Here is a 17705-nt window from a genome sequence, read left to right as displayed (position 1 = left end):
GATGCGTCATCTTTTATGACAACTCATAAGAAAAGCCATAATGGGTCAGGCCAGCTTACTGTGCAGAAATTGAGAGAGAGAGAGAGAGAAAATGGGAATGCATCCAATACAGTGCTGTAGAAATTGATCATGTAGAATGGTTCAAATGGCTCTGAGCACTATGGGACTTAACATCTATGGTCATCAGTTCCCTAGAACTTAGAACTACTTAAACCTAACTAACCTAAGGACATCACACAACACCCAGTCATCACGAGGCAGAGAAAATCCCTTACCCCACCAGGAATCGAACCCGGGAACATGGGCGCGGGAAGCGAGAACGCTACTGCACGACCACGAGCTGCAGACGATCATGTAGAATGTATCAGACTGCTGACTACAGCATTTGTAGCTCACCCCACGATTTGCTCATTTAACTGTTTTATTAATAAACTACCATTATTTCACATGGAAAGGTTCTTCATTATGCATGGCACCTTCAAAACTTGTGTGTTGTGCTCAAAGTAAGTGAAACTTCCTTTATGTAACAAATAATACATTTCATTCCTATCAAATATTCTTGGATCTCTCAGTTCTCACTTAAAACAGTGATGGCATGCAGCAAGCTCCAGCAGAGAAGATTTACCAAGATACTTCATGTAAATACTGTGCTTGATTTTAAGGTGTTGTGTCTGAATTTCTTTTTAAATTCTGAAACGTGATCAACAGTCTGTCAGGTATATGAGAACCTAACACCGATCTGAATTTGTTCACATTGTGTAGTTAAATAAACAGACTACAGTTTGCTTTACCAACATTTTCCCTTTAAGCGGGAATTTGCGATAGGCACTTCTAGGCATCAGCTCCCATACTGACATGCTCATTGCATGGCAAATTATTAGGTCTACAACTTTGATTCCGCTGTTTTGCAATAGACGGCAGTAGCGGCAAGTGGGGTTCAGGTGGTTGGTCATAGGTACAATAAAATTAGCTTAGCCATCTGTAAACATAGCGCCATAAAAATACTAGTCTGTTTGTAACTGCCATCATAAGGTTATTTTCGATTAAGTACGTCAACTTAGGCACTCATTTATCGCCATTTGCAGGAAGTTTTAATTTTATGCTGTAACATGAAGAAATCTGCAGCTGTGGCTCTTAAAACGCTTGGCAAGACCAATGGTGAGGGAACTATTAGCAGGAGAACATGCACAGAATGTTTCCAGTGCCTTAAGAATGGTGATTTTGATGTCTAAGACTGGCATGGCAGGGAAAGACAGAACGTTTTCGTAGCTACTGAAACAGATGAAGACACTCACAGGACATCATTATCAAAAGCAATTTATGCATTCAAGCCCAGCACTGAAATAAAAATGGCTACAATACAGTGATAGACACAAAGGTAATTTTGCAGCAGGTCAGTGCTAGACACCATGTCGCGAAACCCGTCAAAATATACATGGAAACGTGGAAATGAGAAGTCCTATCCCTGCCGCTGTATTCTCTATACGTTGCTCTCTCTGACTACCACCTTTCTCGATCAGTGGCATACAGTCTGGCTGACCAGCACTTCCGATCATATGAACAAGTGCAAAATTGGATCAATTCATGGACCCCCACAAAAGATGCCTAGTTCTCCCACCACAGGGTTTGTATGCCATACAAAAGATGGGAGAATGTAGTGGCCAGTGTCAGGAAATACCATGAATCAATTTTTTTTTGTAGGTTTTTCACAATAAAGCCCCAAACTTCAAGAAAAAACAGCGGAAGCAAAGTTGTAGACCTAGTATTAACTTTCAAACACGTCATTAAATGGTAGCAAATTCGAATTATCAAATAGCAAGAACAGCATAACTTACATTTTTGTATGTCAAAGCACCAACAACTGCAGCAGACATAAACCCTGGAGTCACACAGATCATGTTACCAATGCCCATGAGTATACCTAGTAAAAAAAAAAATTTAAAAACTTTAGAGTAAAATATCAACAACAGACATTTCAGTGTATACAAGAATGAAACTTGCCATAAGTTCTCAGACACAGCAAAATTTCAAGTTTCAACAAAAGTAGTTGTTCAACACTTTTTCTCTAAACATTTAGACAGTAAACTGATAGCTCCAAAAATATCTACATCTACATACATACTCCACAATCCACCATACAGTGTGTGGCAGAGGGTACCTCGTACCACAACCAGCATCTTCTCTCCCTGTTCCACTCCCAAACAGAATGAGGGAAAAATGACTGCCTATATGCCTCTGTACTAGCCCTAATCTCTCTTATCTTTGTGGTCTTTCTGCAAAATATAAGTTGGCGACAGTAAAATTGTACTGCAATCAACCTCAAATGCTGGTTCTCTAAATTTCCTCAGTAGCAATTCACCAAAAGAACACCTCCTTCCCTCCAGACACTCCCACCCGAGTTCCTGAAGCATTTCCATAACAATCGCGTGATGATCAAACCTAGCAGTAACAAATCTAGCAGCTCACCTCTGAATTGCTTCTATGTCCTCCCTCAATCCAACCTGATAGGAGTCCCAAACACTCAAGCAGTACTCAAGAATAGGTCGTATTAGTGTTTTATAAGCAGTCTCCTTTACAGATGAACCACATCTTCCCAAAATTCTACCAATGAACCAAAGACGACTATCCACCTTCCACACAACTGCCATTACATGCTTGTCCCAATTCACATTGCTCTGCAATGTTACACCCAAATATTTAATCGATGTGACTGTCAAGCGCTACACTACTAATGGAGTATTCAAACATTACAGGATTCTTTTTCCTATTCATCTGCATTAATTTACATTTATCTATATTTAGGTTAACTGCCATTCTTTCCACCAATCACAAATCCTGTCCAAGTCATCTTGTATTCTCCTACAGTCACTCAACGACGACACCTTCCCATACACCACAGCATCATCAGCAAACAGCCGCTCATTGCTATCCACCCTATCCAAAAGATCATTTATGTAAATAGAAAACAACAGCGGACCTACCACACTTCCCTGGGGCACTCCAGAAGATACCCTCATCTCCATGAACACTCACCATTGAGGACAACGTACTGGGTTCCATTACTTAAGAAGTCTTCGAGCCACTCACATATTTGGGAACCAATCCCATATGCTCGTACCTTAGTTAGGAGTCTGCAATGGGGCACCGAGTCAAAAGCTTTCTGGAAGTCAAGGAATATGGAATATTGTCTGATACCCTTCATCTGTGGCTCACAAGATGATATGTGAAAAAAGGGCGAGTTATAATTTCGCAGGAGCGATGCTTTCTAAAGCTGTGTTGATGCATGGACAGCAACTTCTGTTTCAAGGAAATTCATTATATTCGAACTGAGAATGTGTTCGAAAATCCTGCAACAAACCGATGTTAAGGATATTGGTATGTAATTTTGAGGATCCGTCCTTCTACCCTTCTTATATACAGGCGTCACCTACGCTTTTTTCCAGTCGCTCGGGACTTTACGCTGGGCAAGAGATTCGCGATAAATGCATGCTAAGTAAGGAGCCAATGCAGTAGAGTACTCTCGGTAAAACCGAATTGGATTCTCATCAGGACCTGGAGATTTATTTATTTTCAACCCATTCAGCTGCTTCACAACCCCAGGGATGTTTATCACTATGTCCTCCATACGGGAATCTGTAAGAGACTCAAATGGCAGTGTGTTTGTACAATCGTCCTGCGTGAAAGATTTCACGAATGCTAAATTTAAAATTTCAGCTTTCATTTTGCTGTCTTCCGTTGCCACGCCAGACTGATCAGTGAGTGAGTGGATGGGAGCCTTCGATCCGCTTACCGATTTTACGTAAGACCAGAATTTCCTTGGGTTTTCAGCAAGATCTTTTGCTAAGGTATGATGGTGGTAGTGGTTGTATGCTTTGCGCATTGCTCTTTTTACAGCAACATGAATCTCTACTAACTTTTGCCTGTCCTCATTTCCCCGATCTTTCTTGTATGCGAGTGCAACTGTCTTTGCTTCCTGAGCATTCTCCAAATTGTACTGTTAAACCATGATGGGCCTTCTCCATCCAAAACCCACTTTTTCGGCACATAGTTCTCCAATGCGTGACTTAGAATGTGTTTAAAATTTGCCCGTAATTCTTCCACTTCTATCGTACCGGAAGTAAATGAAATCGATTCATTTACTAAGTGGGATGCTAACAACTGCTTATCTGCCTTTCTAGTAAGAATACTCTCCTAGCCTTCTTGACTGACTTTTTAACTTTTGTAACCACAGTTGTAAGGACAACCTCATGATCACTATCTCCGTCTCAACACTTACACCGTCGATGAAGTCTGGTCTGTTTGTGGCTACCAGATCTAAAATATTTCCATTACACGTTGGCTGTTGATTTAGCTGCTGAAGACAGTGTTCGGATAATGTGTTCAGAAGTAATTCACACGACAGCTTGTCTGTACCACCTGTAATGAATCCAAAAACATCCCAGTCTATACTAGGTAGGTCGAAGTCACCTCCAACTAAAAGAGCATGATTCGGGTACTTCTGCGATACAGAGTGTAGACTCCCTTTGAATGATTCTAGAACTGTCACGGTGGAACCTGGTGGACAGTAATAACACCCAAGAATTAACTTTATTTCTCCTAGCCCTGTTGAACATGTCCAGATAACTTCACAATCGCACTCTACTTTGACCTCAGTAGACAATATTTTTGTCAACTGCAATGAAGACACCACCTCCTACGGTGTCTAATCTGTCTTTCCGATACACGTTCCAACACTCGCTAAATATTTCAGAACTTCCTATCTCAGGGTCCAGCCAGGTCTCAGACCCGAGAATAATTTGCGTACCACACGCTTCCTGGAGGGCAGTAAATTCAGGAACTTTATTCCAAACACTCTGAAAATTTACTGCTAATATCTTGGTAGCTGAAGTGTCTTTACACTGAGCGTGTCCTGATTTCCCTGCCTGCACGTCGACTGGTGAGAGTTCATCAGGACACCTCGCACTACTGCCTAGCCTAAAAAACCCCATGTGCACGCCAGAAGTACTCTGCTACCCGAGTAGCCGCTTCCTTTGTGTAGTGCACCCCTGACCTATCTAGGGGCCTCCTACAATTCCCCACCCAATAGCTGAAGTCTAGAAATCTGCAGCCAAGACCGTCACTGAGTCAATGAAGCCTCTGGTTGAGATCCTCCACTCGGCTCCAAACCAAAGGACCCCGATCCACTCTGGAAACGATGCTGCAAATACAGAGCTCTGCTTGCAACCCAAGTGCGAGGCCAGCAGTCTTCACAAAATCCACCAGCCGCCTGTACGAACTGAGGATCACCTCAGAACCCAAGCGACGGGCATCATTGGTGCCGACGTGAGCAACTACTTGCAGACGACTGCACTCCATATGCTCGATAGCCGCAGGCAAGGCCACCTCCACATCTCTGATGAGGCCCCCCCGGCAGACAAACTGAGTGCACATTGAAATTCTTTCCAGCCCTGTATGCTATTTCCCTAAGGGGCTCCATCACGCACCTAACGCTGGAGCTCTCAATAACCAGCAAGCCTTTGCCCCGTGTGCCTGCTCGGGCCCTGCTGAAGGAGCGGCCATCTTCCCACTGACAGGATGAACAGGCGAGGCCAGCCGGCCAGCCTCCACATTGGCCCTTCACCTCGATTTACACGAACGTGTTGCAGTCCGCCACTCACCCTGAGGTGAGGGTGGCCCCAACGCACCGGGTACACTAGAAGGTGCCTCGGCGGCTGAGTCAGCGTTCACAGCAAGCGACACCTGGGGTGTCTCAAGCAATGAGCCAGACCCTCCGTCGTTGCTGCACCTCGAGGCAGCAGCCTGAAGGCGGCTGACTGTGGCCAACAGCACGCTCAGCTGCTCGTGAACCGTGGCCAGTTCCTCCTGCACCCGCACACAGCACACACACCCCATATCCATCCTACTGCCAATATCTGGACGATTAGAGCTGCGATAAATAAAACAGCAGTGTGTGACTGCACAGTTACGTCACCAGCACCAGATTGAGCTGTGATATATGAACAATTACTTATGAACGAAGCAATCAAATGACCATCACTATGCCTTTATACAGATATTGCAATGTGATCCTACCCCTGTCTTAGTACATATGACAACTTCCTATGCAATGTTACACTCTACCATTATTAAAATTTTATACTACCCCTGTCTAATTGAAAAATACGCAAAGATCCGAAAAATTTCACCACACAAACACACAAAGTAATTTGAATTAAACCTGCAGAACTGATACAAAAAACTGAATATACGACTAGTATCTGCTACTGTCGCTCACACACGTCACTCTGCAAGCACAGATGAAACTGCACTGGCCTCTGTCTGCTGCTGACTGACTCAACGAAATAAACAGAAAGCACTGTCTGCCCAAAACAAACAACTGACTAAGGACTCTACGAATTTATACTTTACAGCTATCAATAAGCAATGTAACTCCTCTCAAATACAAGAATATGCAATGATTTATGTAATTAAATATGCAAGTGCACAAACACTCAGAAAGAAATTAAGAATCAAACCACAAAACAAATATGGAAGCTAAATTTGTGACTCGCTACTGCACTGCCGCTGCACTGATACTTCACCAGAAGCTGCTCAAGGAATAACAGTTTGTTAAGCTCTTTGCCATACTGAAACAATTTTAGGTCATTGCTTCACATGAATACGTTTACATTCTCTTAGATTCCATCTACGAGGATTGACTGGAAAGTAAAGCCTCCACCTTTGTAACTCTTCAACAGTTGGCAGCATTGGTATGCGACAGGTACTGGCTTGTTCCATAGCCTCTTCTATACAGCTCCACTTGGTGGGAATCCTTAGCATTGAACAGTTGTGTTGTTACAGTATAAAGTATGGAACCCTGCGCATAAGGTCGGTCAATGCGATTTAAGCAATGTGCAGTCATTGAATTCTTGACAGCAGACAGTGTCATCCCAAAGGAGATTCATCAGAGAATGGAAGTAGTTTCTGGTGATTGTGTTGATGTGAGTACTGTGCATTTTGGGTTGAGTAAGTTTAAAGATGTTGAGGCAGGAACATCTGACCTGCGCGACAAACAGAGTTGGACATCCTGTAACAGTAACCACTGAGTTTCACAAGCAAAATGTTGACAGACTGATTCAGGACGATTGTCTTATCACTCAGAGAGAAATTGCAAGCACAATCATCATTACACAAGAACATGTGGGTCACATTATTGCTTTGCTTGGTGAACCACATACTACATGTGTCACCAAAGCATAACTTCAGAGACTGAATCTCACCACCATACAGCATCCTCCATGCAGTCCTGATTTAGAACCGTTCGACTTCCACCTGTTCCCAAAAATGAAAGACGCTCTGCAGGGACATCATTATGCTTCTGATGATGATGATGATGATGATGAGAGACCTGTGAGACTGTGGTTGCAGAAACAGAGTGTCAACTTCTTCCATGACAGCTTCAGAAAACTTTTTCATTGTTGGCAGAAATGTATCCAATTGGCTGGTAATTATGTGGGAAACTGAATATTGATAATTAAAGATCACATTCTAAGCTTTATTTCTGCATTTGATTTATTAAAATATTCTCCTCCAAACCCATTTAACGAAGGTGGAGGCATCAATTTCATTCAATCCTAAGTTTAATCCTAAATATGAGCATTCAAAAAACTCCATCAATCTTGGAAATTTAATTTAAATAGTAGGCTAAGAGCAAATTCCTGGATATTTTATTTAGAGTTTTTCTCTATACAGTGAGGAGGTGCTGTATTACCCAAGAATTCTGTGAATTCCTTGGCTTAACTGGTTCTGTAATGGAAAATACCTTTAATAAAACAGAGCAGAGATTATTTGCACTTTCGAAAGTCAAATTCTCATAAGTGTGTACAGTGGTATGATAACAAGTGAGTAAGAAATGTTTTATTTCAACGTATCATGGCTTGGTCTATATGAACATCTATACAAAAATTAAAACCTTAACTCATGAGGTGTGGTCCCTCAGACCTCTCAAAAATTTCCAAGTGCTCTCTCACTCTCTCCAAGGTAAGTTCTGGGATTGCTACTGTACACTCATTACCAGCCTTAAACCACCCACCCTACAACATTTTTTTGTTGTTTGCATTATCACCACCACCTTTGTTGGTTGCCAAGATGTGTTATTGACAGGTGTTGGGTGGGGAAGGGGGTGTCTCTCCTAGACTCTTCCTTGTGAACTACGTACCTGTTTTGTTCAGTGTAGTACAAAATGTGTTCACAGATGTGTTCCTTTTAATGATCCTAAATTTGATTACATTATTAGTCATTGGATGGAGGAAGATGTCAGTGATGTAGTTCAAGAAATAGACGAGAAAGATGACAGTTTTACAACACACAGAAATCACAGTTCTGCTAGCGGGAGGATCATTCAGAGAAAGACTGTCAGAACAACTGATGTGAATTTTTCTGTTCCTCCAACAGAATACTTTAAGTGTTAGTTACAATCAAATGCATTCTGAGTGGTGATAAAGAACAATACAGATCTCAGTATGTCAATTCTGCAGACACTCTTTGTACCTATCAAGGGAATTTGTATGTGGAAGTTTAAACACCACAGTTTTGTTTAATGTGAAAGTTTACTTGCTACAGGGATATTACTGTTCATAATGCAGAATTCAGTTCTCTAGCAGTTTGTTTATGTGTACTATTTAAAAACTGCACATAAGTACACAACTGCTTGTGATAAAATGTGCACTACTGCTCACTTTAATTACTGCAATAACAAGGATTATTATAAACAACACTTCAATAACTGTAAAATTTAATGCTACATAACAAATTAAAAATTAAAAATGATTTGTGTCTTAAACCTTAGTTTAAATATAGAGGTGTCAGGGACCTGTGAGTTGAGGATAAACAGCTGGTTAATTTTCAACAATGTTTGAAGACAAAAACAATTCATCCTGGATTTTCCATTAATTTTTTGTTCCTCTAGAGGTAGTGTAGGCACAAGTGTGTGCGTGCGCATGTTTTTAATGAAACAGCAAAATGTTGACACAGGCGATGTTAAAAGTACACTTGCAGATAAATAAGAACTTAAGTCTGTGCTACATGCTTTCAAATGTATACCTGTGAGTTTATTTCACCCAACCAATGATGGATTCAACAAGAATCATCGACATCAGACTTCCGGCAGGCAAAATGGACTGGATACTTGAAAATAGAAAAAAGTACTTGTCTGCTAGAAATTCATGGCACACTCGAAATGGAAGGCAGGTTAGCGAAACTTTTACTTTCAGAACATGCAACCACTGAAGAAATGGCCATCTACAAAAGCGGATTAGAAGTTTTCAGTAAAGCAGAGAGCAATGTTTTACTTGCTTTAACTATAAATTTGTCAGGTGAAACTTTTGCAGAAAATAATGCATCTGAATACAGCTTATGAAGTGTGGACAGACACTCACTCATAAAATATTTGATTGCGTCAAAGTTTACAACCTCTTATTTAACTGGATAGATAAAAAATCTACTGAAGTGAAAGACGGTTGTAAATCCTGGTGACACAGATAAATAAATGAATGGATTGGCACATAAGGTAGAAAAGAGACAATGGTTTGAACAAGACTGACAACAGCAACAACAGATGATAACAACAACAAAGACTTACAAGAGGGTTACATTAGAACAAATAATGGCCACATGGGCTAGTATAAAAACAAAAACAATTATTGACAGAATTATTTAATTGGTTAGATAAAGAATCTATTCAATGTGTGTTGTGCCACTGCTATCCAATTAAATAATTTTGTCAGTAATTGGAAGTTTACAACCTGTGTTTCCAGGGCTTCAGAAGATGATACTGCAATACGTATTTCAAAATTGAAGCAGGACATGACTAAAGATATTGTAAATAATCCAGAAATGCCTGATTTGTAAAATATTAGGTGTGTTACGGGAAGACAATATTTTTGTTTACTTCTAGTAAGATATGTCACATTACAAATGACAGAAATTGTTTCAAGACTTTTCAGCAGTTTTCAACAAGACATTCAGTAACTGCAACTAATGGTGACAATTTAAGCAATCAAAAAAGGTGCAATAGACACTGAAGGCAGCAGTTGAAGGAGTATTGCACAGAGTTACTCTGGCGAATATATGCTTGTACGTCAGTTCCACAAGAATCTGTACTCTTGTTCTTGCTGCACAGGATGAGCACCCAGAAAGTAAATTCATATTAACTGCTAAAATTTGTAATTTCATGACTGATATGGTCACTTGATTGGTAGACGTCCATGATCAATTTGGAGGAATTTTGAAACTGGCTGCGAGGAATGTCATACTTACTTCCCTCGGTGAAAATCTCACCAACAGTGACAACATGAAAGATCTGGACACCAGAACAAGTGTCATGTGACATCTGTACTTAGCAGTTAGATAAATATCAAGGTGGAAATATACAGTGAACTGTGAGAAGGTTGTATTTATGGAAGGCTCTTGTATACCATTTGGCACTGAAAAGAGGACAGTGAAACCAGGAATACTTATTTACACTGATCCTCCAAGTGCCTTTCATAATTGAGTGACAGGATATCAGTATTTTGTACTTTTCAAAGATGACTGTACAAAGTTTAGATCAACTTTCAACAACATTCCATCAAAGAAATTTTGAGTGACAATGGAAAAGAATTTGACAACAAACAAGTAAAGGAAATTCTTCAGAAAGCAGGTGTAATTCAGCACCTCACAATGCCATACACACTGGAACAATGTGAACAGGAGGGGGGGGGGGTGTAAGAAGAGACTTGGGCAGTTGTGGGAACTGCCGGAGCAATAATGCATGCACATGGAAATATTCCACATTTGTTTTGGGTAGTGATAGGTAGGTAGGTAGGTAGGTAGGTTGGTTTAAGAGGAGGAAAGGGACCAAACTGCTAGGTCATCAGTCCCTTGTTCCAAATAAAACAATGCACAAGGGTGAGAATAAAACTAGACTGACAACACAAAATGGAGAGAAAAGAAAAACCACAAGAACAACAGAAGGGCAACAAACACAAATGGACAAATGGGGAGAAGAAAACTACAGAAACACAAGAAACAGGTAGTAGAGATTAAAATGACAAAACAGATTACCATGGCTGGCTGAGCATGAGAATAAAAAGGAGAAGCCAGCCACTCTGCAACACATTAAAACCTCCACCCTAAAAGCACTAGGGTAGAGGACACAGAGGGACAAAGGACATGCACTAAAACTTAGATCAAATGAAAAACCCACCCTCAAGGAAAAAACGTAAAACTAAACCAGCCAATGAGATGATGTCTGATAAAATTAGCGGCAACGATTCCGGTAACCAAAGATTTTGTCTCAGGTCAGTCAGTGATACCATGCACCAGAATATGGGCCACAGTCAACCGGGTGCCGCATCAACACCGAGGCGGGTCTTCACGGCACAGGAGGTAACCATGGGTTGCCTAAGTGTGGCCAATGTGGAGCCGCCAGAGAACCACAGAGTCGCTGTGAGAGGCCCACATGGAGGACTGCCACACATTTGTAGTCTCCTTAAGAGCACACAGTTTGTTGTGTGTACTGAGACTATGCCATTCCATCTCCCAAAGCCGAAAAACCTGGCAATGCAAAAACAAATGCAGGTCAGTTATTGGAATGTCGATCTCCATAAGCAGTTTCTGTGTAGCCTGTTAGGCTAGCCTGTCAGCAAGTTCATTGCCTTGGATTCCAATGTGACCTGGCCTCCACACAAACACCACTGAACAACCGGACCATTCCAGGGCATAGATGGACTCCTGGATGGTCACTACCAAGGGATGACAAGGGTAGCACTGGTCAATAGAATGTAGGCTGCTCATGGAGTCAGTACACAGGAGAAATGACTCAGCAGGATATGAACGGATGTGCTCAAGAGCACGAGATATAGCCACCAGCTCTGCAGTGAAACACTGCAGCCATCAGGCATGGAATGCTGTTAAATATGTCCTCCAAGGACATATGCAAAGCCGACGTCACCATGAGCCCTCAAGCCGTCAGTGTGAACCACTTCATTGCCTCGGTACATGTCAAGAATCGAGAGGAAGTGACAGCAGAGAGCCACAGGGTGAACTGAGTCCCTTGGGCCATGTGAAAGGTCCAGGAGAAGCAGCAGCCTAGGTGTACACCATGGAGGTGTACGAGAATGGACCTCGAGTATAAGTGGTAAAGCCAAGGACTCCAGTCAGATAGAAGAGATCGGATGTGAATTGCAATTGTAAGCCCTCACCTCTGCTGCCAATGTGGGAGATTAACCATTGTGGGTGGGAAAAGGGGACAGTAATTTGGATGCACAGGAGAACTACAAATGTGTGCATGCCTCACCTGTAATGGAGGGACTCCAGCTTCCGCCAGGACACTCATCACTGGACTCGTCCTAAAAGCTCCCGTCACTAGTTGAACACCACAGTGGTGCATTGGGTTGAGTACACACAATCCTGAGGGTGCCAATGAACCATAAACTGAACTCCCATAGTCAAGGCAGGACTGAACAAGGGCTCTGTAGAGCTGCAGCAGTGTAGAGCAATCTGCATTCCAGTTCATGTAGCTCAGGCAACGAATGGCATTGAAGTGCTGCCAATACTTCTGCTTAAACTGATGAAGGTGAGGAAGCCAATCCAGTCGGGTGTCTAAAATCAGTCCTAAAAATCGATGTCTCTACTACAGTGCAGGGATTGTCAGTAAGGTAAAGTTCTGGTCCTGGATAAATGGTACAACATCGACGGAAGTGCATAACACACAACTTTGTAGCTGAAAACTGGAAGCCGTGAACTAGAGCCCATGTCCTTGTGGATGGCTCTCCCTGTTGGTGCCACTCAGCAACACCAGTACTGGTGGAGCAGTATGAAATGCAGAAGCTGTCTGCACACAGAGAGGGTGAGACAGATGGCCCTACAGCTGCTTCTAGACCGCTAATGGCCACTAAAAATACAGACACACTCAATACAGAGCCCTGCAGGACCCCATTCTCATGGATTCCTAGATATTGGGTGGTGAGGGGGGAGGGGACTGGGAACTATGGGAGGCAACAACTTGGAACTTGGACATGGAAAGTACTAAGTGACAGGAAATTCTGGATAAAAATCGGGAGCGGGCTTCAGAGACCCGACTCGTATAATGTGGCAAGGATATGATCTTGCCACGTGGTGTCATACGCTTTTCGTAAATCAAAGAAGATAGCAACAAGGTGTTGATGTCTGGAAAAGGCTGTTCGGATGACAGACTCTAGGGACCCAGGTGGAAACCACCCTGGCATGGAGCTAGTAGGCCACGTGACCCCAGGACTCAACCCAACCACCGACACACCGTAAGTTCCAGCAGCTTACAAAAAACATTTGTGAGGATGATGGGCTGATAGCTATCCACATCAAGTGGGCTTTTGCCATGTTTGAGCACTGGTATGATGGTGCTATCCCACCAGTGTGATGGAAAGACACCATTGCACCAGATCCAGTTGATCACGAAGAGATGTCGCTTGTAGTCACATGAGTAATGTTTAATCATCTAACTGTGGATCCGATCTGGCCCAGGAGCTGTGTTGGGGCAATGTGTAAGGGCACTGAGGAGCTCGCACTCTGTAAATGGGGCATTATAGGGTTCACTGTGGCATGTAGTGAACGAGATGACTTTCCCTTCCATCCTCCTTTTGAGAGAGCGAAAGGCTGGGAGGTAATTCTCCGACAGAGAGGCATGAGCATAGAGCACAGCAAAGTGCTCAGCAATCACGTTTGCATCGATAGATAACACGCCATTAATGTCAACACCGTGAATACCTGTTAGGGTCTGGTACCCAAAAACTCTGATCTTTGCCCAGATTTGGAAAGGTGACATAGGGCACCCAATGGTCAAGCCGTACCTCTCCCAACACTCCTGTTTCCATCGTTCGATAAGCTGGCGAATGCGGGCACAGAGTTGTTTAAAGGCTATGAGGTGCTCCAGGAAAGGGTGCCACTTATGCCACTGTATAGCTCGCCAACACTCCTAAAGTGCCTCAATGACTTCCGGTGACCACCAAGGGACTGTCTTTCGCCAGGGGTACCCTAAAGAATGAGGGATCGCATTTTCTGCTGCAGAAACGGTCACTGTAGTTACCTGCTCAACCACAACATCAGTGGTACCATGTGGGGGAGATTCACAAGTGACAGCAGAGGTGAAGGCTTCCCAGTAAGCCTTGTTTAAAGTCCCTCTGGGCAGGCATCCATGGAACTGACACTGGGGCTATCACAAGAAGATGTGAAAGTGGTCACTACCACACACGTCACCATGTGCTCTCCAGTGGGTAGATGTGAGAAGGCCAGGACTGCAAACCGAGAGATCAATGGCCAAATATGTGCTATGTGCCACAGTAAAATGTGTAGGGACACTTGCATTTAAGAGGCAGAGGTCGAGTTGTGACAGCAAATTCTCGACATCTGCCTTGGCCAGTAAGCCCGGTGCCACTCCACAAAGTGTTATGAGCGTTAACATCTCCCAAAAGTAGGAAAGGTTTAGGGAGTAGCTCAATCAGTGCAGCCAATGCATTCATGGGTACTACACCATCTGGAGGAAGATATACATTGCAGACAGTTATTTCCTGCATCGTCCTTATCATGACAGCCACAGCTTCAAGAGGGGTTTGAAGGGGCACAGGTTCACTGCATACTGAGTTCAGGACAGACACGAACTTCACCTGACACACTTTATAGTCACTACAGTTCTTCTAATATCCCCTATAGCCATGGAGGGCAGGGGGTCCGCATTTCCGGGAACCAGGTTTCCTGAAAGGCAATGCAGAAAGCAGGTGTAAAGCTTAAGAGTTGCCATAGCTCAGCCAGGTGGTGGAAAAGACCACAGAAATTCTACTGGAAGATGACGTTATAATGAGGCTGGGAAGGCACGAAGCTCAAAAGGAGGTAGGTTATGCCTCAGGATCACCTGCTGCCACTGATTGAGTATTTGTAGCTATTTATATGGTGGATGAGGCATCAGTGAGATCCAGGTCCTCAGGGGACATTAAGATCTCCACCGCATCCTCAGATGCGTAATTGACAGGGAGTGGTGGTGTTGGGGCCAGAGGGTCCTGTTTCTTAGCAGACTTTTTCTTAGTTTGCTTGCTCTCTCACTTCTCTTTAGGGACTCGCTGGGATGATTTCTCTGAAGCTGCTTCACGCATGGATGATGACCATGAAACTCTTCGTCCAGCAGCTTTTGGCTTCTTGAGCCACTGGCGAGGGTGGAGACCTTGGGAGAGAGAAACCCAAGGGACCCTTTGTTTGGGGAGGCCTTGCTCCCAAAGTAGGTGCTTTGGAAGCAACTGAGGAAGATTTGCCCCCTACCACCTAGGGGGCAGATGTATTCTGGAGGCCTGGAGGGTCCACTGTTCATGGCACACAGTAAGGAACCACTGTAACTTGGGACGGAGGTGGTGACATAGTTGCGACATATGTCAATGTCGACCGAATGGGGTGTAATCTTTCAAATTTACGTTAGCCTCTTTGTTAGTAAACCAGTCCAGGGCCTTGTACTCCACGATTTTTCGCTCCTTTTGGAGTACTGGGTAGTCTGGGGAGCAGGGGGAGTGGTGTTCTCCATAACTGATGCAAGTGGGAGGTGGCGCACATGGAGTAACTGGGTGCAGTGGATGTGCGCAGTCTCAACATGTGGTGCTGGAAGTGCAGTGGGAAGACATGTGTCCGAATTTCCAGCACTTAAAGCACTGCATAGGGGGAAGGATTTATGGTTTAATGTCACAGCAGTAAATCACCACCTTGACCTTTTCAGGCAATGAATCAACCTCAAAAGCCAAGATGAAGACACCAGTAGCAATCCTGTTGTTTTTGGGTCCCCTGTAAACACACTGGACAAAATGAACAGCCCACCATTCTAAATTGGCATGGAGCTTGTCATCAGACTGCAAGAAGAGAACGCAATGGAAAATGATCCCCTGGACCATGTTGAGGCTTTTATAGGGAGTAACGGAAACAGGAATATCACCCAGCTTGTCACAGGTGAGTAAGGTTTGGGATTGGGCTGGGGATGCTGTCTGAATTAAGACTGCACCAATTCACATCTTCAACAGTGCTGCCACAGCCCCAAACTTATCCTCAAGGTGTTCAATGAAAGATTGAGGCTTCATATGTAGAAATAAGTCTACATCAATTCTGCTACAGACTAAAGCCCAAGGTGAAAATGGCCCTCTCCATTCTGTAGCCATATATTCCTCCTATGGTGTAGCAAGGGAGGGAAACAATTTAGAGTCATACCTGTTGGCATTGTATTCGATCTCTCCCTTCTTAGAGACTGCTGGTGCCATACGGTCACCAGCAAGGAAAGACTTAGTTGCTTCATTGCCGGTCATCCGCCCTGATGCTACCCACTCCAATCAGGGGCTTTCCCCATGGGTGACACCCAGCCACAGCTAAGGCCAACCAGCATGATGGCTGTTGCCAGCAATCCTGATGCCCCAGGAAGCCAGGCATCTACTCCTTGGCACATGTGGGGAGCTTACAGCTCAGGCATCATCAGCAGTGCTATCCCTGTGTTGTCAGGGGGCTACCACCAAATGGGTACATGATAGCCCCACCACAGTGGACTGGTTACCATTTTGGATATTGGGTGCAGAGAAATCCAGTATTGTCATGGGGGCAAAAGAGGACAGGAGACAACGGAAGAAGATGACATACCCCAGAAAGTGCCCTTGTTCAAATAGTTGAATCGCAGGTGGAGATGCAAGGCCAAGACAAGAGATTCAGGAGATCAAAACCAAGGGCACTATGGATAACTTGTGCACCATGTAAGGCATCCTTTCCCATACGGCCCCCCTTCTGTAGAATTTGGGAAGTGGCAAGTCAAACCATAGAATGGGACCTGAACTCTTAGTACCGAAAAGTGTGAGGCTCCTTTTAGTCGCCTCTTACAACAGACAGGAATGCCTTGGGCCTATTCTAACTTCCAGATCCGCAGCAGGTGGGGGGTGGAGGGGAGGGGGGGAGGAGGAGGTAGTGATAACAGTGCAACCTGCAGGTCATAGGCTCCACCTGCTATATTGGTATTCTGAAACACTAGAATAAGATCAGTCAGAAAGCAGTGAAAGGAGTTCTTATTGGATATGATCACAATGAAGGTCAGAATTTATTGTGGAGGGAAATACGAAGTATATTATATCACCAGATGTCACCTTAAGGGAGAAGTCACTGAAGAGCGAGAAAGATTTAATTTTGCTAGTGAATGTTTATCATGATTCAGTATCTCAGACTCTTAACACAGATGAAGACCCTCATGAGGTAGATCAGGAAGACTAATGAGAAAGCCTTACCACATCTGCATGACTAACTCTTAGACCTCCACAAAACTTTTGAGATTATATGAAGCGTGTAACAATATTTTTTCCAGGAACCAGCAAAGTACAGTGAAGCCATAAAGTCTGTTCAAAAGAGATTTCTGTACCAAAGCCATGGATTGTGAAATAAAAGCTCTTGAAGAAAATTAAACATGGAATCTGGTTGAACTACTACCTGGAAAGAGTGCCTTTCCAACAGATGGGTGTACAAAGTGAAAACAAATGCTGATGGCTCAGTCAGTAAATTCAAGGCAAGATTTCTGATTAAGGGTTACTCAGAGTGGAGAAGAGTTCACTATGACCAAACCTTTAGTCCTGTGGTTAGAATGACTTATTCAAGCACTGCTCAGTGTTGCCTCAACTGAGGCCATGAACCTTGTGCAAATTGATGTTTCA

General features: G+C 43.5%; 1 protein-coding gene across 2 annotated transcripts in view; it reads right to left on the bottom strand.

Moving 5' to 3' along the window:
* LOC124777708 (sialin-like) overlaps positions 1-17705 on the bottom strand; it is a 150359-nt gene that overhangs the window by 13629 nt on the left and 119025 nt on the right. For both annotated transcript variants that reach the window (XM_047253204.1, XM_047253203.1), the window contains exon 9: positions 1836-1921. In XM_047253204.1, coding sequence (XP_047109160.1) covers positions 1836-1921 — 86 coding nt within the window. The remainder of the gene's footprint in view (positions 1-1835; positions 1922-17705) is intronic.

Source organism: Schistocerca piceifrons, chromosome 2 (assembly GCF_021461385.2).
Source record: "Schistocerca piceifrons isolate TAMUIC-IGC-003096 chromosome 2, iqSchPice1.1, whole genome shotgun sequence".
Lineage (NCBI taxonomy): Eukaryota > Metazoa > Arthropoda > Insecta > Orthoptera > Acrididae > Schistocerca > Schistocerca piceifrons.
Note: the sequence above shows the minus strand (reverse complement) of the source record. Positions and strands in the feature narration are given on the sequence as shown.